The sequence below is a fragment of the Nanorana parkeri genome, unplaced genomic scaffold (assembly GCF_000935625.1).
Source record: "Nanorana parkeri isolate BGI_ZX_2015 unplaced genomic scaffold, ASM93562v1 scaffold81, whole genome shotgun sequence".
NCBI lineage: Eukaryota > Metazoa > Chordata > Amphibia > Anura > Dicroglossidae > Nanorana > Nanorana parkeri.
This window is the reverse complement of record NW_017306349.1, coordinates 1,334,808-1,361,747: the sequence shown is the minus strand read 5'-3', so window position 1 is coordinate 1,361,747 and position 26,940 is coordinate 1,334,808. Positions and strand designations below refer to the sequence as shown.

The 26,940-nt window shown below is 45.0% G+C and overlaps 1 protein-coding gene across 1 annotated transcript in view; it reads right to left on the bottom strand.

The window, feature by feature from the left end:
• Positions 1 to 10,705: 10,705 nt before the first annotated feature.
• GTF3C3 (general transcription factor IIIC subunit 3) overlaps positions 10,706 to 26,940 on the bottom strand; it is a 39,374-nt gene continuing 23,139 nt past the window's right edge. The window contains exons 11-17 of the mRNA XM_018576970.1: positions 24,907 to 25,008; positions 22,864 to 22,999; positions 18,187 to 18,424; positions 13,533 to 13,773; positions 12,993 to 13,046; positions 11,247 to 11,399; positions 10,706 to 10,828 (exon numbers count right to left, since the gene is read on the bottom strand). Coding sequence (XP_018432472.1) covers positions 10,706 to 10,828; positions 11,247 to 11,399; positions 12,993 to 13,046; positions 13,533 to 13,773; positions 18,187 to 18,424; positions 22,864 to 22,999; positions 24,907 to 25,008 — 1,047 coding nt within the window. The remainder of the gene's footprint in view (positions 10,829 to 11,246; positions 11,400 to 12,992; positions 13,047 to 13,532; positions 13,774 to 18,186; positions 18,425 to 22,863; positions 23,000 to 24,906; positions 25,009 to 26,940) is intronic.

The window sequence follows — 26,940 nt, the reverse complement described above, 5'->3', positions numbered from 1 at the left end:
GGTTTGGCTACCCAGATAGCAAGGATAACTTGCCACAAACTTGTGTCAGGGTTAAATTGTAATTCTTTCTAACTTGCTGCACACATTCCTGGCAAGCTGTAGAGTTGCAGAACACTCGCAGCGCAGGTTCTAGGTGACACGTTTTGAATTTGTAGCAAATTTGCTCAGCAAGTCTACAGCAAGAGTCCTGCAGGTCTCAGCAAGAGCTCTGCAAGTGTACAGTACTTTTGCAAAGCACTTTGATCTGGAGACTTGCAATGCAGACTTGCTGTAATTGTGCAGCAAAATTGTGAAGCTCAGCAAGTCTGCAATAGTTTAGCAAGTCATTTTCAAACTTGCAGCTCAATTGCTTGCTATCTGGGTATCCATCTTAACTTTGGGTGGTCTTAGTTTAAATTGGATGTGACTTTTGTTGGTTCCCAAAGGTCTGTCAATGAACCAGTGTGTCCATTTTGGACACCTCAATGGAACAACCAGCCAGCCCTCACTATGTCATGGTCCCAGAATAGGGACTGGTTATCAAACTTAACCTTGGGTGGCCTTTGTTAAAATTTCAGTAGTTCCAGTGTTTGGCTTGTGCTTTAAAAACAGGCCAGAGTTTGTTATGATAGTTCAGCCTAATATTATAGGACCATTAATTCCAAACTGCATAGAGCTGCATAGAGCTGTTTCATGCTTTTTTGACCATCATCAGTGCAGTGTATGGACATCATGCCTTCTATGGAGTAGGCCTTGGGACCCAATGAGACAGTATAACCCAGAAGGTTCTAGTGAGGAAGTATAGAAGAAACCAAAAGGTCCTTCAATGATCCATGGATACCTCAATGGATAAACCCACCAGCCCTCCCTATGTCATGGTTTTAGCAAAGGGGCTGCTTATCCATCTTAACCTTGGGTGGTCTTAGTTAAAATTCGATGTGACTTTTGTTGGTTCCAGTTTTCAGGTTCTGCTGTAAAAACAGACCAGTGTTTATTATGATAGTTTATGGTGGCTTCTAAAAATGTTTTTTTTTAACCAGAACAGATGAAGTATAGTCCAGACACAGCATAATATTATAGAACCATTCATTCCAACTGCATATAACTGTTACAGACATTTTTGACCATCATCAGTGCAGTGTATGGACACCATGGCTTCCATGGAGTAGGCCTTGGGACCCAATGAGAAAGTATAACCAAGAAGGTTCTAGTGAGCAGGTATGGAAGACACTAAAAGGCCCTTCAATGAACCATGGACACCTCAATGGACAACCTACCAGTCCTTTCTATGTCACAATCCTAGTAAAGAGCCGGTTATCCATCTTAGCTTTGGGTGGTCTTAGTTCAAATTTTATGTGACTTTTGTTGGTTCTACTGTCAACCAGAATAGGTGAAGTATAGTCCAGACATGGCTTTATATTTTAGAACCATTCATTCCAAACTGCATAGAGCTGTTTCAGGCATTGTAGGTAATCATCAGTGCAGTGTATGGGCACCATGGCTTATATGGAGTAGGCCTTGGGACCCAATGAGAAGGTATAACCCAGAAGGTTCTAGTGAGCAGGTATGGAAGAAACTAAAAGGCCCTTCAATGAACCATGGACACCTCAATGGAACAACCCACCAGTCCATTCTATGTCATGATCTTAGGAAAGGGGCTGGTTATCCATATGTACCTTGAGTGGTCTTAGTTAAATTTGATGTGACTTTTGTTGGTTCTTCTGTCCATTTTGTACCATAAAAACAGGTCACTATTTAATATGATACATTATGGTGGCTTCTAATAACGTTTATTTCACCAAACAGGTGAAGTATAGTCCAGACATGGCCTAAAATTATAGAACCATTCATTCCAAACTGCATGGTGCTGTTTCAGGCATTTTAGGCCCTCATCAGTCAGGTGTATGGACACCATGGCTACTATCCCAGATAGCAAGCAATTGAGCTGCAAGTTTGAAAATGACTTGCTAAACTATTGCAGACTTGCCGAGCTTCACAATTTTGTTGCACAATTACAGCAAGTCTGCATTGCAAGTCTCCAGACCAGCGAGCTTGCAGAGCTCTTGCTGAGACCTGCAGGACTCTTGCTGTAGACTTGCCAAGCAAATTTGCTACAAATTCAAAACGTGTCACCTAGAACCTGCGCTGCGAGTGTTCTGCAACTCTACAACTTGCCAGGAATGTGTGCAGCAAGTTAACAAGAATTACAATTTACCCTGCCACAAGTTTGTGGCACGTTATCCTTGCTATCTGGGATGGAGCAAGCCTCGGGACCCAATGAGAAGTTATAACCCAGAAGATTCTAGTGAGCAGGTATGGAAGAAACCAAATGGCCCTTCAATGAACCATGGACACCTCAATGGAACAACCCTCCAGCCCTTTCTATGTCATATTCTTAGCTTTTCAGTAGTTCCAGTGTTTGGCTTGTGCTTTAAAAACAGGCCAGAGTTTGTTATGATAGTTCAGCCTAATATTATAGGACCATTAATTCCAAACTGCATAGAGCTGCATAGAGCTGTTTCATGCTTTTTTGACCATCATCAGTGCAGTGTATGGACATCATGCCTTCTATGGAGTAGGCCTTGGGACCCAATGAGACAGTATAACCCAGAAGGTTCTAGTGAGGAAGTATAGAAGAAACCAAAAGGTCCTTCAATGATCCATGGATACCTCAATGGATAAACCCACCAGCCCTCCCTATGTCATGGTTTTAGCAAAGGGGCTGCTTATCCATCTTAACCTTGGGTGGTCTTAGTTAAAATTCGATGTGACTTTTGTTGGTTCCAGTTTTCAGGTTCTGCTGTAAAAACAGACCAGTGTTTATTATGATAGTTTATGGTGGCTTCTAAAAATGTTTTTTTTTAACCAGAACAGATGAAGTATAGTCCAGACACAGCATAATATTATAGAACCATTCATTCCAACTGCATATAACTGTTACAGACATTTTTGACCATCATCAGTGCAGTGTATGGACACCATGGCTTCCATGGAGTAGGCCTTGGGACCCAATGAGAAAGTATAACCAAGAAGGTTCTAGTGAGCAGGTATGGAAGACACTAAAAGGCCCTTCAATGAACCATGGACACCTCAATGGACAACCTACCAGTCCTTTCTATGTCACAATCCTAGTAAAGAGCCGGTTATCCATCTTAGCTTTGGGTGGTCTTAGTTCAAATTTTATGTGACTTTTGTTGGTTCTACTGTCAACCAGAATAGGTGAAGTATAGTCCAGACATGGCTTTATATTTTAGAACCATTCATTCCAAACTGCATAGAGCTGTTTCAGGCATTGTAGGTAATCATCAGTGCAGTGTATGGGCACCATGGCTTATATGGAGTAGGCCTTGGGACCCAATGAGAAGGTATAACCCAGAAGGTTCTAGTGAGCAGGTATGGAAGAAACTAAAAGGCCCTTCAATGAACCATGGACACCTCAATGGAACAACCCACCAGTCCATTCTATGTCATGATCTTAGGAAAGGGGCTGGTTATCCATATGTACCTTGAGTGGTCTTAGTTAAATTTGATGTGACTTTTGTTGGTTCTTCTGTGCATTTTGTACCATAAAAACAGGTCACTATTTAATATGATACATTATGGTGGCTTCTAATAACGTTTATTTCACCAAACAGGTGAAGTATAGTCCAGACATGGCCTAAAATTATAGAACCATTCATTCCAAACTGCATGGTGCTGTTTCAGGCATTTTAGGCCCTCATCAGTCAGGTGTATGGACACCATGGCTACTATCCCAGATAGCAAGCAATTGAGCTGCAAGTTTGAAAATGACTTGCTAAACTATTGCAGACTTGCCGAGCTTCACAATTTTGTTGCACAATTACAGCAAGTCTGCATTGCAAGTCTCCAGACCAGCGAGCTTGCAGAGCTCTTGCTGAGACCTGCAGGACTCTTGCTGTAGACTTGCCAAGCAAATTTGCTACAAATTCAAAACGTGTCACCTAGAACCTGCGCTGCGAGTGTTCTGCAACTCTACAACTTGCCAGGAATGTGTGCAGCAAGTTAACAAGAATTACAATTTACCCTGCCACAAGTTTGTGGCACGTTATCCTTGCTATCTGGGATGGAGCAAGCCTCGGGACCCAATGAGAAGTTATAACCCAGAAGATTCTAGTGAGCAGGTATGGAAGAAACCAAATGGCCCTTCAATGAACCATGGACACCTCAATGGAACAACCCACCAGCCCTTTCTATGTCATATTCTTAGCAAAGGGCCTGGTTATCCATCCTAACTCCTGCCACAAGTTTGTGGCACGTTATCCTTGCTATCTGGGATGGAGCAAGCCTCGGGACCCAATGAGAAGTTATAACCCAGAAGATTCTAGTGAGCAGGTATGGAAGAAACCAAATGGCCCTTCAATGAACCATGGACACCTCAATGGAACAACCCACCAGCCCTTTCTATGTCATATTCTTAGCAAAGGGCCTGGTTATCCATCCTAACCTTGGGTGGTCCTAGTTAAAATCTGATGTGAGGTTTGTTAGTTCCAGTGTTTGGCTTGTGCTGTAATAACAGGCCAGTGTTTATTATGATAGTTTATGGTGGCTTCTAATAAAGTTTGGGTTAATAAGAAACATTTTCAGGGCAGTATGAGGTGTTTGTCTGTTTTACTCTTCTTAACACTATACTTTTTATTGCCTAATTTATTACCATAGTCTTGCGTGTCCCATCCCGTGTTGTAAGAAGATTGGTTAACAATTCTCAGATAATAAATTGTTAAAGTCTTACACATAACTAACACATCACAACAAGATATCAGGCTTGTGGTTTCTGTTTAAATTGAACATGTTACTCTCCCTTTTTTGTATGTGTTTGGCTTGATGGATTGGAGTCATTTAAAGATATGAACACCAAATCCCTTAAACTTCAGGCAGAAGCCCAGACGTACTACTGTGAGCTCCGATGACTCATCCACAAGGTCCTGCGTTGGGTCTTCTCGTGATGCTTTGCAGATGGTCCTAATATCTGTGGTCAAGGTCTCGGCCCGTGATGTTTGCAATGTTTTGTTGTGGTTAAACAACATGCAGTCGAGTCAATTTTATCACCACAGATTACTCTTCCACCGAAGACTGTTTATGTTTTTTTTTAATCTAGGCTTTTAACGGCAATCATCTACAACTGTCATGGGTAGAATGTTTGCACTGATCACAGCTCTATAACCTAGCACTGGGGTTGGAAACCTCGGCACTCCAGCTGTTGTGGAACTACAGTCCCATTAGGCCAGGAGTGGCCAAACTCCAACCCTCCAGCTGTGGGTGAAAAAACAAATCCCATGAAGCATCTCTCTCCGGGAGTCATGTCTGTGAGAATCTGGCAAAGCCTCATGGCATTCGTAGTTACACCACAGCTGGAGGGCCGCAGTTTGGCCATCCCTGCATTAGGCACTGCAAGACTCTGACAGCCACAGGCATGACTCCCAGACGCATGGTGGGATTTAGAGTTCCATCACAGCTGGAGCGAGGAGGTTGTCTTCCTCTGACCTGGTGGTTTGCTTAAAGGCTGAGTGGCTTCATCTTACACCCATAATCATGTTGTAACAGGAAACATGGTCACATCGGTTAAGTTATGTGACTGAATTTCCTCATAGGTAGCAGATCCCTACACCCACCAACATGTGGGGTGAGGTCTGATACCTGTGAAAGAATCCATTGATTTGTTTAGCCAAGCTATGGACAGCATAAGGAGTTCACCGATATCAACCAATTGTCTAAATAAAGCTGAACTCCGGGCACAAAAACTTTTATTTAAGTATATTCCTCAATAGCATCAACACTGGCTATAAATCCCCTTGGTGTGCACCAAATCTCTTTGCAGAGCCAGCTATTACTTTGTACAAGCAGCAGTGACATCATCACTGGGCTGCACATAGCCTGAGCAGACAGCAGAGCTGTGGGAGGGACTCAGGAAACTACAGGAGCGGGTGGAGACGAGACCAGTCACCCTGAACAAGGAGAGAGAGAGCACTGAGCGGTCTTTATTACAGGAGGGGGGCGGAGACATGAACACTCACCCTGCACAAGGAGAGAGAGCAGCAGTGACTGGTCTTTATTACAGGAGGGGGACGAGACAAGACCAGTCACACTGCACAAGGACAGAGAGCAGCAGTGAACAAGCTTTATTACCGGAGGGGGGCGGAGACAAGACCAGTCACTCTGTTCAAGGACAGAGAGCAGCAGTGACCGGTCTTTATTACAGGAGGGGGGCGGAGACAAGACCAGTCACCCTGCATAAGGAGAGAGAGCATCAGTGAGTGGTCTTTATTACAGGAGGGGGCGGAGACATGACCACTCACCCTGCAGAAGGAGAGAGCAGCAGTGAGCGGTCTTTATTACAAGAGGTGGCAGAGACAAGACCAGTCACCCTGCACAAGGACTGAGAGCAGCGGTGACCGGTCTTTATTACAGGAGGGGGTGGAGACATGATCGGGAACCCTGCAGATGCAGAGAGAGCAGCGGTGACCGGTCTTTATTACAGGAGGGGGCGGAGACATGATCAGGAACCCTGCAGATGCAGAGAGAACAGCAGTGAGAGGGCTTTATTACAGTAAGCCCCAAGTTTTGAACACATCTGGAAGAAATACACAAAGATCACCCCGGAGTTCAGCTTTAATACATTTTAATGGATGTTGCTGATGGAAGTTTAAGGAGCCGCATTCGTATTTATTTAATTAATTCCTTTCCGCAGTTCGGCCGCCCAGCCCGGTGTCCGGTTTCCCAGAATGATAACTTTGTTCTTTCATTCACAAAACATTCAGAATTCTGTCTTTTTCACGATAAAAATTAGTCCGTTGTGTTCGGAAAAACCTAAAAAAAAAAAGTCTTCCCCGCAGCAGAAACGTATTATCAGCCCAAACAATGTGTTTTCTGCCCTCACAGGAAGCCGTGGAAAGTGGTGATAAAGTTACTAGACTTCAGACATCCCGTGTGACATGGCCCCATGGACCACCGAGATCATGAATAGTAATATTACACTCACCACACTTTGGTATATATATATATACTTGGTGAGTCAAGGAAAAAAGGACCAAGTACAAAGAAATGTGCATGTATCATAGACGCGTCCTTTCCAGGAATTGCATCCTAACAGTGTATTAAACCCTAACTATGATCTTCTCTTATTTGTCCCGTTTTAGTCTGTTAAAGTAGAACTGGGACCAAAACTTTTTTTTATTTTTGGATAGAGTAAGGGAGTAAGTAATCACCCCCGTTGGCTTTTTTTGCCATCTGCCTCCATATTGAGATTTCCCTTCACTTCTTGTCTTATAGCCAGATTGGGAAGTGAATGGAAATCCCTCCAAAGAGAGAAAAATCCCTGCTGGTCACCAGAACCATTGTCCCCATTGGAAAATTTCCCATCTATATCTATTCCTGTTCCGGGGGCAGTTATATGACATACTCAGGTGTATGTCATATAACAGGAATAGATATAGATTAAGATTCCAGCATTGGGTAAGAGCAAAATTTGGCTGCGATGAGGTCACTGCTGGTAAGTTCTATTAATGACTTTTAACGGGCTGACTTTTTTTTTGGTGATAGTATTGCTTTAAGAATTATTCATTTATAGCCCTCAATCTACAGACTTCAATTACATATATGGGCATCTATGCTTTAAAGGAGAACTATGTGGTTAAGGCTTTTCCCCATAGTTCTCCTTAGGGTAACGGGTGGACACAAACTAGCATCCTCCCGTCACCCTAGGCTCAGTATATAGGGAGATGTAGCTCGCGGTATACTGAGACGCCGCAGCTGAAGCAGATCCCGACGATTGTGCCGGGATCCGCCCAGCTGCGTGAGTGACAGCTGGCTCTACCTATCTAGAGGCAGAGCCAGCTGTACCCGCCCCCTCCCCCGTCTGTTCCGCCAGTCAGCGCTGGCGGATCGGAGCGGGTAGGGGGGAATCCAGCCCCTCCTCTGTCACGGCAGAGAGCCATGACAGGATCGAGAGGTGAGCGAACGCCTGTATGTGTTCGCTCACCTCCCGATCTACTGAGCCTACCTGTGACAGTCTCATTGTCACAGGTCGGCTAGAACTATGAGGGGAGTGAAAAGCACTCGCCTCATAGTTCTCCTTTAAATATAAGGAGCCCTTTATAGCACCTGCCTGACACTGGGTGAAGCCTTTTATTTGCTGATTTTATTTTATCACGTTTGTTGAGTTTCTGGTTTGCATATTTCCCCGATTCATTTTGCTTGTGTTGTGCACGTTCAAGTTGTCCTTCTAACAGTTTTTACAGGCAAAGCTACTTTCATGTGAAATGAGCACTTCAGTCTTCACCTGGGTGAAAAGCACATTTTGGAGCGTGAATATGAAAATGTTTGCGGTTCTGCGATACTATGTGGGGGAGCCGTGCCAAGAAGACGCTTCTAATGCCGGTCTGCTAAATGTTTACAGAGCATAGGAAAGAGTTGAGCTCCCACTACAGCTTACTCATATTCTGTCTGGAGTGGGAGTTGTATGTAGCGCTTATTGTCACACGTCGGCATCGGACTATGAGGTTGAGTGAAAATCACTCCCCTCATAGTTCTCCTTTAAGGCATAAATCAGTTGGTACGGTTTGATCACCCACTGCAACCAACTAAAACATTTCTTACCTTGGCCATCTTGGTTGGCATGGGTTACGGCACTTTGCACACGGCCATCGCCCTTAGTACTGCGCTATTAAGTCAAAGAAGAAGTCATTTTTATCACGCACAGCGAAGGGATTCATTTTATTACAGTTAAGTGAAATCCACAACCAGATCTCGGAAACAAACTGGTACCAGAAGATGTATCCTGCCAGTAGCTGATAGACTGTGAACGTGCTGATAATGAAGGTTATCATTTTTCATTGTGGTTTGTTGGATGGACTGCTGCTGTGTATAGCCCACACTCCCGCCTGTTCTTTGCCATTTGATAAATTAAACTGGTTATAATAAAACAAAAGAGGCTGGCATACTCATTGTTCACAAAAAGACAACACGCAGGAGAAAATTTGTGAAAGGTTTTGCCCAATTTTGCGATTGCTACATTTCCTGTTATACAAGAACCCTGCAATCTTACCAACATTTAGTGCCACCACCAGCTAATTTAACAACAGTTGCCCACTGAGTTGTCTGTTGGGAAAAACATAGAAGGCCACGTGGACTATCTACAGCCTGGGACTGTAGGTAGCTGGAGTTATGATTGGGTTCCAAGATGTGGAATCAGTCCTAACCATAGTTGACCTAGAACTGGTGACCGATGATTCTAGGAAAACAATGGTCATCGCAAGGGTTGAAGGCCCTACAGTGTCCATGGCTTATGTTATAGGGACTGAGTATCTGGAAGTGGAATGAGGAAAGGGTCTTTTCAGTTATTATATCCACCAGTGTATTGCCGACTGCTGATCCAGGCAGGTTACTCTCCCGGTATTTATCTAGTGTCCAGAAGCAAGCATGACACCCAGAAGTTTTGTGACTCCCCAAAGCACTGTACCCCTCTTACACCCTATATCTATAGAGCCATTGCCTATAGATATAGGGTGTAAGAGTGTACAAAAAGATATGAAGTTGTTTGTGCCAGCAACCAATGTGTACGATAACCGTGTAGAGCATTGCGGGGGAAAGAATCGTGTTGCCTTTTCCATTGGTTACTAGTTACTCATAGTGCCCAGAGAACATAGCTGAACTGTCCAGGTGTGTCACAGAGGAGGACCTATAGGGTGACCAGGCAAAATTGACCCAATCTGAACCCGCCGTCTCTGCAGTTGACTTCTACAGATGTAGAGGCTTTGGACTAGACATGTAAGCTGCGGGAAAATTCGGTTCGGTTCAGATATTTTGTTATTCGGTTCGGGTTTTGGACGAAACCCAAATTCTCATTCGTTTAGGATGGGTTTAGGAACAGCACAGAAAACCATATACCGATATTAATACCAAAGCTGAATCTCCTAGACCCGAATGGCATTCTGGATCCGAATTTATGAATTGCATTTGAGAGCTCCCGAATGCCATTTGGGTCTGGGAGCCTTAGCTTTAGTAATATATGTATATGGCTCCCAGACCCGAATGGCATTCAGGAGCTCTCGAATGCAATTCGGAAATTTGGATCCCGTATGCCATATACATATATTCCTAAAGCTGAGGCTCGCAGACCCAAATGGCATTCGCGATCCAAATGTCCGAATTGCATTCGGGTCTGGGAGCCAAATACATACATTACTAAAGCTGAGGCTTCCAGATCCAAATGGCATTCGGGAGCTCCCGAACGCAATTCAGAAATTCGGATCTGGAATGCCATTTGGGTCTGGGAGCCTCAGTGTTAGTATTATAGGTATATACTGCACATAGTGTTTTCACTGGACACAGGAATGCGAAAACACAATTGACGCCATACAACCGATCAGTGGCTATAGAGCCGCTGATCGGTTGTATGTGAAACAGCCGTTAACGGCTGTAGTAACGAGCGGTTCTTTCCTGCCCGTGCGCGCGCGCTAGGGGGTGCGCGCGAGCAGGGAAAAAAATGCCGTCTGGCGACGGCAACCCGCTGATGAGAGTCTGCCGTCCGTCCGTTTTTTCTTAACGGGCGGACGGCAAGAGGTTAATGTAAAAGCAAACACACCAGTGACTCTATCACATCTATCCCTCAATAAACACACATACACACAATTTATTTGGTACATTTCTGTATATAAAAAAAAAATATTTATTTCCATACTATAAATAAAAAGCAAAAAAACAAAACACATTATACGGTACAGTAAGTATACAAAAGCCTTCGAGCCATTTCTGTGTTGCCGCTACTCTGGTAAATGAGACCTAGATTGAAGGCAATGTCTCTCCTTAGGTCCACTTGGTCCTCTTCAATCCCCTAAAAAGGTAAAAAGATATTATATATAATTGGCCAGTATATATTTGTAGACAACAATGCAGAGTTGTGTTGTCTGGACAGTAATGAAACATCTGGCTGAGCTCCAAGCTCTGATCCCATTGGCGATGGCTAAGAGCTAATCCCCACTAAGTGCTGACTGAGTGGTTACAATGCACAGAACGCATATGGAATGCATTCCTAAAAATGTTCCAGAACCATTAGTGCAGGATCTTCCCTTCCCAAACCCCCGGGCCGATGCCGATTACCCACCAAGGCATGTTACCCAACCATAAAGTTGATGCCCTGCAGAGAAGTCATCTAACATTGTGTTTTTTTTTTACTCAACTTTTACTTTTCTTTATTATTATGACCTCATAATATGTTTCTGTGATTGCGCTGCATACATTTGTCATTGTACCTGTAGCTGAAGTGGTGGCAGCTCCAGCGCTCGCTTGTAGTAATGAATAGCAAGGTACGTCAGGCCCATTTGGTGCAGGGCACGTCCGATATTGTAATAGGTTTCCTGGCATGGGCCCCGCAAGTCGAGATAGCGATTCAAAAAGGAAAATCCCTGGAAGCCAAATGAACCAAAAATAATCATTTTTATTTAAATCAAAATAAAATAAATAAGAATGCTTACACTCATTTTACAATATATTGGAATTCCATCATATGGCCATTGACATTACTGCATAAGAGCATTTCTCAGCCTTTTTTACAGTTGCGGCACGCTTTAAAAGGATGCTGAATCCCGAGGCACCCCAGTCTAAAATGTCAGATTTTAAGTAGGGATCCCATGTAAAAACACAAAACACAAGTAGGGTTTCCCCTTTATATCAGAGCCCTTCACATCAGGGGCTGCAGCTCCTTTTCTGAATGGATGCCACCCCTCCTTGGATTAGCGGCATTCATTTCCATGGTGTTGACAGCAAACTTGCCTGCAGCATGGAAAGACTTGATGCTGTAGGAACATTTTTATTTATTTTTATTGTTTCTTTCTTTTTTATCCCTTTTTTTAATTTTATTATTTTTTTTACTTTTTTACATTTTTTTAATCTTATTATTGTTCATTTATTTTTTAGTTATTTTCTTATTTTTTAATAATTTTTTACTTTTTAATCACCTTTTTATGTATTATTTCTTATTTAAAAAAAAAATTTCACTTAACTTTATTGCTATCACAGAGGAGCTAGCTAAGAAGCCCCTGTGTGATAGCAATTGGAGGTGACAGGTTCTCTTTATTGACCCTGTCACCTCCAATACATGAGTTCTAGCACAGCGCTGTGCTGGAACTCCTGTGACAGGTGAGACGGGAAGAGCACAGCTCTCCCCTCTAACTGTCTACTCTACAGTCTACACGGAGCGGCATGGTTACTTTTAACCCTGCCGCTCTGCTCCCCACATCGACGGCAAGTGAGGAGAGACTCGGCGGCCGGAACCAGAGGAGAGAAGTAAGTGAGGGGGGAGGACAAACAGGCTGCACAGATTTTACAAGTGATTGCGGTGACATCGCCGCAATCACCTGTAAACGTACGAGCGGATTCCCCACAAGGCAACTTACCCGCCCGGCGCCCAGAACTGTATGTTCCGGGCGTCGGGGGACTCCACACCGCCGCCGCCCCTCTGCGCCCTGCCGTCCCCGAGGCTGGGCCTCCGTGGCCTTGTGGGAAATCCGGGCCTGGATGAATGCCCATCATTTCCAGGACTATGTGCTATCATGTTAAATGATCCCCAATAATGAAGTATGGCCACCCCAATACCAGCACACGAGCAATGTAGGAAGTGACGGTAGAGTTGCCTCTTCTGGCCGATGTGCCAAAAAATACCTGGCAATGCATATAGTTTTTGCCACCTGAGGCTGTCGTTCTAGGGGGCAGTGGTGGCGTACTCTCCCCCTGATTTTTCGGTGGGCAGGGGTAGATGGGGGTGCTCTTCCTGATTTGTCATTCGCCGAGCTGTCAGCTGCTCTTTCCCACGTCCCGCCCAGCTCACTGATGTCACTGGTTGCCAGGAGCGCAGAAGGACGCCAGCCCGAGCATCCCGCTCAGCTCTCCAGTTGACATCAGCGAGCTGGGCCAGACTGTCAAAAGCTGCTGAGACGCTGTGGCCAAACACCAGCCCCCCCATGTTCTTAAAATTCTATGCTTTTATAAGTGAAAAATACCTGTACAAGGAGAGCGTGTCTTTTTAGCACAAACTTTTGCGACGCCATATGAATGTTCACCCTGCACAAGGAGAGAGCAGCAGTGAGCGGTCTTTATTACAGGAGGGGGCGGATACAAGACCAGTCACTCTGCACAAGGACAGAGAGCAGCAGCGACCGCTCTTTATTATAGGAAGCTCCAAGTCTCAATCCGAAGGTACTTTGCAATTTTCGCTATTTCATTTTTGGCCTCTATTATTATTTGATAAGGTAAAGACTCGCTTTAAGTGCAGGGTGTCATAGACCCGCCCCCTCGGAGCACCAAACTAAGTGTAATGATGCAGAGAACGGCATCAACTTCATCACCACTCTCTTCATCATTGGTGACCATTGGAAGGAGATAAGAAGAGGATCTTAAACATCACATGACCGGTCTGAAGATGAAGGTAAGTATACAGAAATATATATATATATATAAAAGGTACAATAAGGGAGGGGACCTGGACCCAGTACTTGGCCTTTAAGCTGCTTTGATCATTGAGTTTAGAACTTCTGATTCATAAAAATAAATGATTGAAGATAAATAAAAATAAATAAAGATCCATATTTACCGAGAGCGTGCTTGAAGCTTCCAGACACGAATGCGTTGTGACCACTAAGGACGCACAGGGCAAGATTGTCGGGATTTTTAAGCATGAGTCTCAAGCAGAATCGATGGTGCCTCACGTCCTGAGAATGCATCGTGACTTGATTGAAGATGTTCCAGAGCTGCGGCCGGTTCACATTTTCCATTAACATCAGCCTGGAAAAAACACAAAAACCACAAATGAGGAAACAGAAATAACCAACAAAATGACATAATGTATCTGAAACCTGAAAACATTAAAGCTAATCTATATAATCTGTAATGGCAGATCCAGTTTGATGAGCCTGTGCTGTCCTCCATTACTGGATATAATATAATATATATATACACACACACACACACAGTATATATATAGTTTAAAATAAAAAATATAGATAGATACAGTAGATGCCGCACCTCGGCATGCAGACGCTTCTACAGACATTGGTGAAAGAACGGGTCGCTCTCAGGAGCTCAGTGACTACAAGCGTGGTGCCGTGATAGGTTGTCACCTGTGCAATAAGTCCATCCGTGACATTTCCTGGCTACTAAATATTCCGCGGTCACCTGTTACTGGGATCATAACAAAGTGGAAGCAACTGGGAACAACAGCAACTCAGCCAGGAAGTGGTCGGCCACGTCACATGACAGAGCGGGATCAGCGCATGCTGAAGCGCACAGAAGTCGCCAACTGTCTGCAGAGTCAATAGCTACAGACCTCCAAACTCCGTGTGGCCTTCAGATTGGCGCAACAACAGTGCGTAGAGAGCTTCATGGAATGGGTTTCCATGGCCGAGCAGCTGCATCCAAGCCGCACATCACCAAGTGCAATGTAAAGCGTGAGATGCCGTGGTGTAACGCACGCCGCCACTGGACTCTAGAGAAGTGAAGTGGAGACGTGTTCTCTGGAGTGACTAATCACGCTTCTCTGTCTGGCAATCCGATGGACGTGTCTGGGTTTGGCGGTTGCCAGGGGAACGGTACTTGCCTGACTGCATTATGCCAAGTGTCAAGTTTGGTGGAGGAGGGATTATGGGGGGGAGTTGTTTTTCAGGGGTTGGGCTCGGCCCCTTAGTTCCAGTGAAGTGAACTCTTAAGACATCAGCACACCAAGACATTTTGGACAATTTCATGCTCCCAACTTTATGGGGGGGAGTTTGGGGACGGCCCCTTCCTGTTCCAACATGACTGCGCAACAGTGCACAAAGCAAGGTCCATAAAGACATGGATGGGGGAGTTTGGGGCGGAGGAACTTGACTGGCCGCACAGAGTCCTGACCTCAACCCCATAGAACACCTTTGGGATGAATTAGAGCGGAGACTGCGAGCCCCTCCCCCAACATCAGTACCAGACCTCACAAATGGTCCAACATTCCCATAGACACACTCCTAAACCTTGTGGACGCCTTCCCAGAAGAGGCGGAGCTGTTATAGCGGCAAAGGGCGGAGCCAACCCAATACTGAACCCTACGGACTAAGACTGGGAGGCCATTAAAGTTCATGTGCGTGTAAAGGAAGTGTTTCTGCTTTTTATTGAAGTAACATGTCACAAGAGTCGTTCAGCCAACGTTTCGGGGTCACACAATGTCGCTCTGACTATGGGACCACGCGTGGCTGACTATCACTAGTGTCTGTGAAGGTTCTCATTCATCCGGGTCATGGTATATCTGTAAAAAATAAATCAAGGCACCTAGACTGGCTGCATTTTTCTTAAAGACATATCGCTGGTCATTCGACTAGCTTTCTGAATTGAGAAAGAAAAATACAGCCAGTCCAGGTGCCTTGATTTATTTTTTACAGATAGTTCACATGAGTGTGTGGGGAGGGTGGTGGTACACTTTAATTTTCCTTGGATGCCAAAGAAAGGGAGGGGGGAGGGGTAAGGTGTTGGCCAACCAGCATGCTCAGGGCTCATAGAATGTGTATGTTGCTCGTTGTGCAGAGCTGTGTAGTAATTACTCAGATTCATAATAGCTCTGCTGTTATCCTTTCATTGGTATACATCACAGGGGGGGAGGGGAGGGGGATGTCTGCTGTCCAGAGCACAAATATGTCGCTGTTATCTCAATCATCTCATCTTCAGTTCTGGGAAGCTCCTGGAACCTCAACAGAGGAATCCGGGAATGTTAATAACAGTGCATGGATATGAAGTGGCCGGCACAACGTTCGAAGGATGATCTCAAAGGGCCACATGGTATAATCCTAGGGGGCCCGACCCACTTCATTAACCTCTTCTGTGAAGGAAAAATAATATATAGGAGGATCCCATTCCTCCAACAAGTCACATGGGGAAGAACTTATATTCGGACCTGTGTGGGACTTCCCCTCGGCACTTCATAGTTGAGGAAGTTGAAAGCCCAACAGCTAAATACATTCCAGGGGCACCGAAACAAAAGGTTAGGCAAGGCAACCAATGGCTGAATAGAGAAGCCTATCCTCTGCCTGCACGCTGCTGAGAAGGACCATTGCTCCCTGTTTGGAAGCAGTGGCCTCTCTGCAGAGCTCCAACATCCCCCCTGCTGAGTCAGACTTATAGCTCTGCAATCTGCAACGCTCATTTTCCATACTGATTGGAGAGCACTAGTCAGACCTATAGCTCTGCAACGCTCATGCTCCATGCTGATTGGAGAGCTCTAGTTCTGACTCAGAGGAGCGTGTCAGACTTCTTCAGAGAGAACACTGCTTCTTTAAAAGAGGCTCACACAGGTCCAGTTTTTTGGACCTTTGGTCTGCTTTAAGGCCGATCTTCCCAATAGACAACTCTACTAGTTGAAAATGGTCAAGTCTACTACATACACTTGACTGTTCGAGGTCAAGTCTATGTAGTAGAGGCTGAGAAGGAAGCCCTTGCTATCTGTGTGTTCAACGAGGCTGAGAAGGAGACCCTTGCTCTCTGTGTGGTCAACGAGGCTGAGAAGGAGACTCGTGCTCTCTGTGTGGTCAACGAAGGAGACCCTTGCTCTCTGTGTGGTCAACGAGGCTGAGAAGGAGACCCTTGCAATCTGTGTGGTCAACGAGGCAGAGAAGGAGACCCTTGCTCTCTGTGTGGTCAACGAGGCTGAGAAGGAGACCCTTGCTCTCTGTGGTCAACGAGGCTGAGAAGGAGACCCTTGCTCTCTGTGTGGTCAACGAGGCTGAGAAGGAGACCCGTGCTCTCTGTGTGGTCAACGAAGGAGACCCTTGCTCTCTGTGTGGTCAACGAGGCTGAGAAGGAGACCCTTGCAATCTGTGTGGTCAACGAGGCAGAGAAGGAGACCCTTGCTCTCTGTGTGGTCAACGAGGCTGAGAAGGAGACCCTTGCTCTCTGTGGTCAACGAGGCTGAGAAGGAGACCCTTGCTCTCTGTGTGGTCAACGAGGCTGAGAAGGAGACCCCTGCTCTCTGTGTGGTCAACGAGGCTGAGAAGGAAACCCTTGCTCTCTGTATGGTCAAAGAGGCTGGGAAGGAGACCCTTGCTCTCTATGTGGTCAAAGAGGCTGGGAAGGAGACCCCTGCTCTCTGTGTGGTCAACGAGGCTGAGAAGGAGACCCTTGCTCTCTGTGTGGTCAACAAGGTCACTCTGCAGATGACTGATATCCTTGCTCTCTGTGGTCAACGAGGCTGAGAAGGAGACCCTTGCTCTCTGTGTGGTCAACGAGGCTGAGAAGGAGACCCCTGCTCTCTGTGTGGTCAACGAGGCTGAGAAGGAAACCCTTGCTCTCTGTATGGTCAAAGAGGCTGGGAAGGAGACCCTTGCTCTCTATGTGGTCAAAGAGGCTGGGAAGGAGACCCCTGCTCTCTGTGTGGTCAACGAGGCTGAGAAGGAGACCCTTGCTCTCTGTGTGGTCAACAAGGCTGAGAAGGAGACACTTGTTCTCTGTGTGGTCAAAGAGGCTGGGAAGGAGACCCCTGCTCTCTGTGTGGTCAAAGAGGCTGGGAAGGAGACCCCTGCTCTCTGTGTGGTCAACGAGGCTGAGAAGGAGACCCTTGCTCTCTGTGGTCAATGAGGCTTAGAAGGAGACCCTTGCTCTCTGTGTGGTCAAAGAGGCTGGGAAGGAGACCCCTGCTCTCTGTATGGTCAAAGAGGCTGGGAAGGAGACCCTTGCTCCCTGTGTGGAAGCAGCAGTCACTCTGCAGATGACTGATATGTCCCCTGTCAGAGTCAGAGCTCCCCAATCAGCAGGACAAACATGCTTTCCTAGTTGCAAATCTATTGGTCTGGCTCAGGAAGGGGAGAGTCAGATCTCTGCAGAGAGACCACTGCTTCCACAAGGTTTAGCTAATAAAAATGCCCTTTTTGCAGCACAGTAGGGCACTAATGCTCATCCAGTCATAACAGAGGGGAATACTTACCTTAGGTCTCACTCCCCATGCAGCCAATGCTCTCATCCAACCCTGCCCCAGCCCTGGAATGTGGGCGGGAACTCGAGGGCCGCTGGTCCTGCATTGCACTTATCAAACAGATAGAACAAATATATAACAGACCAAAAGGGAGCCAATAGCAGAAGCTCATTCCTTGGGGACCCTTTAGGCTTAAACAGGAACTAGTTACATATTTCACAAAGCAGAAACTATTACTACTTTGGTTGTCAGCGATCGGATTCAGAAGGCACCTTATATAGTTGTACGCTTTTCGGAAATTCCTGTCCAGGATAGCAGTGGAGAGACCAAAATATTCCAACTCTTTCCTTTTCGGTCGGTCGTCGTAAAACGAGTAATATTCCAGGGAAGAGTCTACCAGCAGCTCCCCTTCCTTGAACCGGGCGAGGTCACAGAGGGCGTAGATGGCTTTTAGAAGGAGGTTCCACCAGTCTTCCTTGTTCAGCACGCTGGTCAGTACGGTAAAAATCGCTACGGGAAAAGGCAAACCCGAAAACCCATTCATTATAGGAATTTAGCCCCTGCCCCCCAAGGAGCTTATCTTGCCACATGTTCTCTTTCGTGTTTACTCCTGGGTGGGACTTCTTCAGAGGGGGTGTGGCATAAGTGATCTATCTGGTATACTAGGGCCAATTTGGACAGGAGCCAATACATCTGCCAGAATGGAGTGTGGGAGGAAACCAGAGTACCTTGAGGGAGAATATGCAAACTCCATGTGAATGGTGCCCTGGGTAAAATTTGAACCTAGGACCACGGTACTACTAGGCAGCAGTGCTAACCACTAATGAGAACGGGTTGCATAAGCCTATTATGGGACCCATACATGTATAAATGACACTCAATAACAAGTTCAACAGCAACACAATAAAGCAAACTGAGGTTAAAATGTTTCCCTACAAAGAAAAGGAATAAAGTGATGTTATTCTTAAGTATAACTTCCTCTCCTGCTGCCCTCGGCTCTATTAAAGAGAGACCCCCCTCCCCCACCCCCCATACCGCCTAATAAAGTTAAGTTGTACAAAGCCAAAATGCCATACAGAGACATGGACATCTTGCCACATGTTCTCTTTTTTGTCTCTGCCTGGGTGGGACTTCCTCAGAGGGGTGTGGCATGTTGATGCCGCTATATAGCTCGGCAAACAAGGAGCCAATAGCAACGGCATCAAATCTTCCCATGAACAGACACAATAAAAAATATATATTTAGTGCCTTGATAGTTCCGTATATTATAATATAATAAAAAATGCATCTCCACAAGCTGTATACACCAATTGTGTCTTAGTAATATTAAATCTCGGTACGGGCAGTGGGACACAATGTAACAAATATCCCCCACAATATATATATATATATATATATAATACAATGCACACAATAATCTATTATTAGAACGACTGTCTCCATAACTTCCTATTCTGTGGTAATTACTGTCTACACGACTTCCTCTATCTCTCCAAATTTCTTTGGGAATGCCGATATTGTTACCTTAATTTAGTCGTAATATATATTAGGTATGGTGGTTTGATGGTTTCCACTTTATTATAATACCGCTAACAGGTGACCGTGGAATATTAAGTAGCCAGGAAATGTCACAGATGGACTTATTGCACAGGTGGCAAAGTATCACAGTACCACGCTTGTAGTCACCGAGCTCCTGAGAGCGACCCATTCTTTCACAAATGTTTGCAGAAGCGTCTGCATGCCGAGGTGCATGAATGTTATACACCTGTGGCCATGGAGGGGATTGGAACACCTGAATCCAATGATTTGGAGGGGTGTCCCAATATGTTTGGCAATATAGTGTATATTAATATACTCTATGACCACCTGTACAGTGAGTGAGGTTCTACATTAGGATCATAGAGTCTATCTACAGGACTTATATTTAGAGCTCAAAAGTGTATAACTAAACCTCCTATGTTCAAATATACTTACAAGAAACTGAATAGTTCCATTGATTTTTAAGGGATGATTCTAAGGTAAATACATTTATTACAGAGACATTACATATAGTGTACAGAAGGATGAAATCTGGTATGCGTATCCAGTGTATATAATAGCCATATGAACGTAATATGTTGGAACTATAAAGGAACCTTTGAATGTCAAAGATGTAGCTTTTGTCAATAAATGCATCAGTAGAATATACACTACAAAGTAAGTATTTTGTAAGCTGTGAAACCCTAGGAATGGCCTATCTCCTGCTATGCGAGCGCAATATGTTCTAAGTAGGAAAGACTAAAAGATTCTAAAGATAGAATTTCCATCTGTATGCTGTGAGTTCTTAAAACTTTAAGTCTCCTGTGGCCCGTCATGAAGGGAGTAGACATAAAAGGTAGAACTGATGGTCTCCACTTTTTCTTGGAAATAATCCATAATACTAGAAGAGGAGGAGATTGAGACATACTCCTCTTGCATGCAAAATGAAAGACAAAGTTCCAAGGATTGACCTTCTGTTGAGGAACCATCTACATTCTCTGTGCAAGAGGAGCTCGTCCTAATCTCCTTCTCTTCTAGTTTTATGGATTCTATCCAAGACAAAGGAGTGGAGACCATCAGTTCCGCCTATATGTCTTGACACTTCATGATGCTCCATGAAGAATCACTAGAGAAGAATGTAGATGGCTCCTCAGCAGAAAGTCAATTCTTGGAACGCCATGTCTCCTGTGGAGTGTCATGTAGTGTTTAGACATAAAAGGTAAAACTGATGGTCACATGCCCCTTTTGCACGGAGAATGTAGATGGCTCCTCAAAAAAAAAAAAGAATCCTTGGAACTTTGTGTCTTCCCTGGTGTGTCACGCATTGCCATGACATATAGGCGGAACTGATGGTCTCCACTCCTTTGTCTTGGATAGAATCATAAAACTAGAAAAGGAGGAGATTGGGACAAGCTCCTCTTGCACAGAGAATGTAGATGGTTCCTCAACAGAAAATCAATCCTTGGAACTTTGTGTCTCCTGTGGAACGTCATGTATTGTCTAGACATATAGGTAGAACTGATGGTCTCCACTTCTTCGCCTTGGATACAAACCATAAAACTAGAAGAAGAGGAGATTGGAACAAGCTCCTCTTGCACAAAGAATGTAGATGGTTCCTCAACAGAAAGTCAATCCTTGGAACTTTGTGTCTCCTGTGGAACGTCATGTATTGTCTAGACATATAGGTAGAACTGATGGTCTCCACTTCTTTGCCTTACGTTGAGTCATAAAACTAGAAAAGGAGGAGTCTAGGACAAGCTGTTCTTGCACAGAGAACGTAGATGGTTCCTCAACTGAAAGTTGAGAAACATCTTTGCAACTTTGTCTCCTGTGGAGTGTCATGAGGCATCTAGACATAAAGACAGAACTGGTGGTCTCCACATATATTGGTCTTGGAAAGAACAGGAGATTGGGACAAGCTCCTCTTCCACAGAGGATGTAGATGGTTTCACCCATTAAGGGTGTTTGAGGAACCAGGAATCAATGGAACTATTAGTTTTAGTTGTTTCTTGAAAATATATTTGAATGTAGGATTTCTGATTATAAATGTAAATATAAACCCCGTGTACAGACTTCATACCTTCACTCGTAGTAGTGGTGGTTATGTATTATTTAATATATACTATCAACCACCAAATCTAATATACAGTATATTAAGATTAAATCGAGGCAGCAATGCTGGCATTTCCAAAGACATTCATAACAAGTTAGAGGAAGTTATGTGGACAGTAGTTGTTATCACAGAATAGGAAGTTACATAGACAATAGTTGTAATAATAGATTACTGAGTGCATTATAATATACATGAGCTTGCCAAAAAAAAGTCACCACTGGGATTCAGCTAAGCAGATAGGTCAGAGCCTTCCAATTGATAAGTGTTATGATCTGGGGTGGCTTCAGTTGGTCAGGTCTAGGTTCAGCAACGTTATGTCCCCATGAGGTCAGCTGCTTCCCTGAATATACTGAATGACCAGGTTTTTCCATCAACTGATTTTTTTTCTTCCCTGATGGCACATTGGCCATATTACAAGATGACAATACCAGGATTCATCGGGCTCAGATTGTGAAAGAGTGGTTCAGGGAGCATGAGACATCATTGTCACCCATGGAGTCCAGACCTTAGCCCCATTGAGAATCTTTGGGATGTGCTGGAGAAGACTTTACACAGTGTTTCTTCCCTGATGGCACATTGGGCATATTCCAAGAGGACAATGCCGGGATTCATCGGGCTTAGATTGTGAAAGAGGGGTTCAGGGAGCATGAGACATCATTGTCACCCATGGATTGGACACAGAGTCCAGACCTTAACCCCATTGGGAATATTTGGGATGTGCTGGAGAAGACTTTACACAGTGTTTCTTCCCTGATGGCACATTGGGCATATTCCAAGAGGACAATGCCGGGATTCATCGGGCTTAGATTGTGAATGAGAGGTTCAGGGAGCATGAGACATCATTGTCACCCATGGATTGGCCACCACAGAGTCCAGACCTTAACCCCATTGGGAATATTTGGGATGTGCTGGAGAAGACTTTACGCAGTGGTCCGACTCGCCCATCATCACTACAAGTTGGTGAAAAATGAATGCAACTCTGGACGGAAATAAATGTTGTTACATTGTATAAGGTTATCGCAATGATGCCACGGCGATTGTGTGCCGTAATCAAAGCTAAAGGCGGTCTAACGAAATATTAGAGTGTGTGACTAAAGAACATCCAGAATGTGCCCATATGTATACGTAGAAGTACTTACACACAAACATCTAATCCAGCCTGTAGAGATATGTGCTATTATATTATGATAATATACGGACGTATCAAGGCACTCAGCCCAAGTATATTATTTTTTTGTGCCCCGTTCATGCTAAGATTCCATGCGGCCCTATTGTCTCCCTATGAAAATCAGTTCTGAGATTACCTCAATCTCCTTACCTTTTGCGTCAGAATTTACGGGCTCCTGTTCATCGGTGTCGGAAATTTTATCCCTCGACACCTTGATCAGATACAAATGCCTTTCTCCAGACTTGGAACTTGAAATCAAACATACCTGTGCTCGGTTCATTGCAATCTTGAAAGAAAAATAAAATAAACAAAAGTTAAAAAAAGATTAAAATGCCGATTTCTACCCCTCACCCACCTCGACCCACCACCACCAATGTTACACCCTTGTCCTGCAGCAAATCTGAACTGTGGATTGACTTGCCATTATCTGGCACATGGGATGCAGCACGATTTGCACCTCATTTCCCTAGGATGTGCAAAGCTCCTTCTGGGACTACATTACCCATGAGCAAGGTAGGGCTAGGTGCTGCCAGCCACTGATTGGCTAGATGGAGGCCATCACGCCCCAATGTAGGTTGAGCTGGTACAGCAATGCAAGCGTGACAATGCTGCAGTGCTTTGGATAGTAACGTTGTCACCATTTCAAACAAAATGCATCAGAAACAGTTCTGCTGACAAGGATTTTTTTTAAAACATTAAAATATTTGGGACAAACTGAATGGGCAATGTTAATCCTATTGGCAGCCCAGAGAATGGATCCCGACGTCCAGGTCAGGATCCGCTCCGGCGTCTCAGTATACCGCGAGCAGCAGCTTAGGGTGACGGGAGGACACTAGTTTGTGTCCTCCCGTTACCCTAAGGAGAACTATGGGGAAAAACACTGACCCCATAGTTCTCCTTTAAGAGCTGAACTCCAGGTGGGGAGTTAAAAAGACAGATGAATACATATATGGGAGCTTTCCACCCGGTCTTGAGATATACACAGCCCCATAGCACATAGATAACACCATAGTTAAGGAATAAAGTGGTGTGCCCGGGCTCCACCATCAGCCTGCTGATTGGACAGTGCAAGAGTAGTAGCAGACTGCTGAACTGAACTCTGCTAGCTCCTTCTTTCAGCATGCTCCTTGTCAACACATTGGCATGCAGACCACCGGATTGGCTCCAAGAGATTCCTCTCCATCTGCCACTCCGAAATCTTTTGTTTGAGGGATTGCAAGAGGCTGACACTAAAGCTGGCCATACAGGGCCAAGGGGTTACCCTGTCACCTGTGCTTCACTATTACCAGTTTCAATGTTTCCAGCTATCTGTGTGGACTACATAACTCAGTATATTTCGCACGAAGAGGGGATGTTCTGTAGTCCTGTTCTAGAGTGACAACACTGTGTGCTCATTGTGAGGTTGGTACATGGTAGCAGCATTGTAGGACTGGTGAAGTAATGTAAGAGTGATTCACGTTTCATTCACCTCCTGTGCATTCCACTCAATACCACATGTGTAGTTTTCATTGCGTAAGTCTTCCAAGGGGCTGCCAAATGTAAAGATCAAGTTCTGACTTCAGAATGGGAAACATGCCAATGAAAATGTATCACAGTCCCTTCCTCCATATGCACGTATCCCATGCAATCTTTTGGATGGCTCATGGATAGCTAAAGCACCTTGCATCACCATGGCTATAGATCTCTAGGTGTCACCTAGATATGGTTTGACCAGTTTGTTGTGGAGGAACTCAAATGACCTGCACAGAGCCCCGACCTCAATCCAAGTGAACCCCTTTGAGATGAACTGGAATGCCAGCCAGGTCTTCCCATCCAACATCGGTACCTGATCTCACAAATGGGCCCAAATTTCCACAGACACCCTTCGAAACCTTGTGGAAAGTCTTCTAAGAAGTGTGGAATTCCCAGAAGGTGGCAACTCCATATTAATGGCCATGGTTTTGGGATGGATGTCCAACCAGCTCATATAGGTGTAATGTGTCTGAGTATGATGACACGCCATAAACAAAAACATCCAAGGGACATTTAAGGTCCCTCAACCCTAAGCACTATGCTATTTACATCTAAAATAATGTAATTCTGGTTATCAATTACAAAAAAAATAAAACTATAGAAACAAACATACTTTCAACGTTTTCCAAATTTGACATAAAAGCTGTAAAATTAGAGTTTTTTTATCCAATAAACACTCACCTTCAGAAGCATGGCAAGCATTGTGAGTAAAGTATCCACATAGTCATACATTTTTCCCTGAGAGAAAAGGAGAGTTGACCGGTGGAGAAGAAGCTTAAGTTCCTAGGATGGAAAAAAAAAATGTACATTGGCTTCGGATCTAAAAGTAGTTTGGAACTACAGGTGATTTGGTTGTGAAGGTAGATTGGATGTGAAGGTTGCTTGGTTCTACAGGTCGATTTACTACAGGTGATTTGGTTGTGAAGGTAGATTGGATGTGAAGGTCGCTTGGTTCTTCAGGTCGATTGGTTCTACAGGTCACTCGGTTCTACAGGTCACTCGGTTCTACAGGTCGCTTGGTTCTACAGGTCGCTTGGTTCTACAGGTCGCTCGGTTCTACAGGTCGCTTGGTTCTTCAGGTCGCTCGGTTCTACAGGTCGCTCGGTTCTACAGGTCGCTCGGTTCTACAGGTCGCTCGGTTCTACAGGTCGCTCGGTTCTACAGGTGGCTTGGATATAAAGGTCGCTCGGTTCTACAGGTGGCTTGGATATAAAGGTCGTATGAAAGCAAATGCTACTCAACCACAGTCACCATCTACGCCATGATTCTATATGTGATTGTCTGAACTCAACTGACTGAGATTCATACTCTTTGGTGGTCCAAATCCGGTAACAAGGTTTTTATGGCCCGCTCTGCCCCAATTTAGAAGATTTCCCTCACTTTTTGCCCTGAAGACACTACTCCCAAATAAGAGGAAATCTCCTCTTTTACTGCTGTCTCTAGAACACGTGTTCCCATTGGAAGAATAAAGCAGAAATGTTCAGGTTTCTGAAGTAGAAACAACACAGCACCCTGTCCCAGTAATCCTCTTAAGAGCCCTCAGCCCTGATGCAAGCAGTTCACTGGTAGGAGTTATGCAAATCCCCAAATGCATTGATAGGAAGATGTCAGTCTGGAGGAGTGGGTGTGCTGTGTCAGTGTGGAGGCGGCCATCTTGGTAGAGGCAGGGCTTTATATCCTCATCTCAGGGCCTCCAGCAAGGAGAACAGTGAGCAGCACAGTAGTGACATCACCAAATCTCCTGGTATTAACAGTTAGAGGCAGCAGTGCCTTAGATGATGTCATACTGCCGATGAACAGCTTTAAGGCTACATAAGAAGAGTGCCTAGGCACAGGAAGTGCAAATCCTCACTTTTTTAGTTGGGGTCATGTGGCCTTCACTGTAAATACTCCGTTTCCAGATATGGAGGAGCAAGAGATCTCCAATGGTTTTGCGTTTCTTCCATCACAGTGGCCACCAATACACCCGTTGTTGGATCTCAGAGGGCGCAGTGACCTCATGCTAATGGCGGCTATGTTAAAGTGGATCTGGTATTCAGTTGTATTTCTTGAAGGAGTTCTCTGTGTTTTAAACTCGGGATGCACCGATACTGTTTTTTCAGTATCGAGTACCGATACTTTTTTTTTCGGTACCTGCCCATACCAAGTACCGGTGCAGTGTGCCCAGATTATCAGGAAGTTGGGTGGCGGATAATGACCTGTCGCCCGGAACACATCCCGAGGCTGCCTGGCTTTCTGACCAATCAGAAACCCAGGCACAAGTAATGAGCTGCTGTCCGGCTTCCTGATTGGTCAGGAAGTCAGGCTGCATAGCATCAGGTGAAGCCGGCTTCCTAGATAATCAGGAAGCCGGGCGGCACATCATGACCCACCTCCCGGCTTCCTGATTGGCTAGGAACCCGGCTTTACTTGTTCCTACGCAGCCTGGCTTCCTGATTGGAGGCGGGTCATGACGTGCCGCCAGTTTCCTGATTGGCTAGGAAGCCGGCTTTACTTGTTGCTAGGCAGCCTGGCTTCCTAACCAATCAAGAAGCTGGGAGGCGGGTCATAAACCACCGCCCAGCTTCCTGATTGGAAAGGAAGCCGCCTCCATGCGCCCTCGGCACTTGCGGTCAGAGGGACATCTCCCTCTGACCGGCAGTTCCGGTATGGGAGTATTGGAGTACTCGCCCAAATACTCGGTATCGGTGCATCCCCAATTTAAACAAAGTTTTG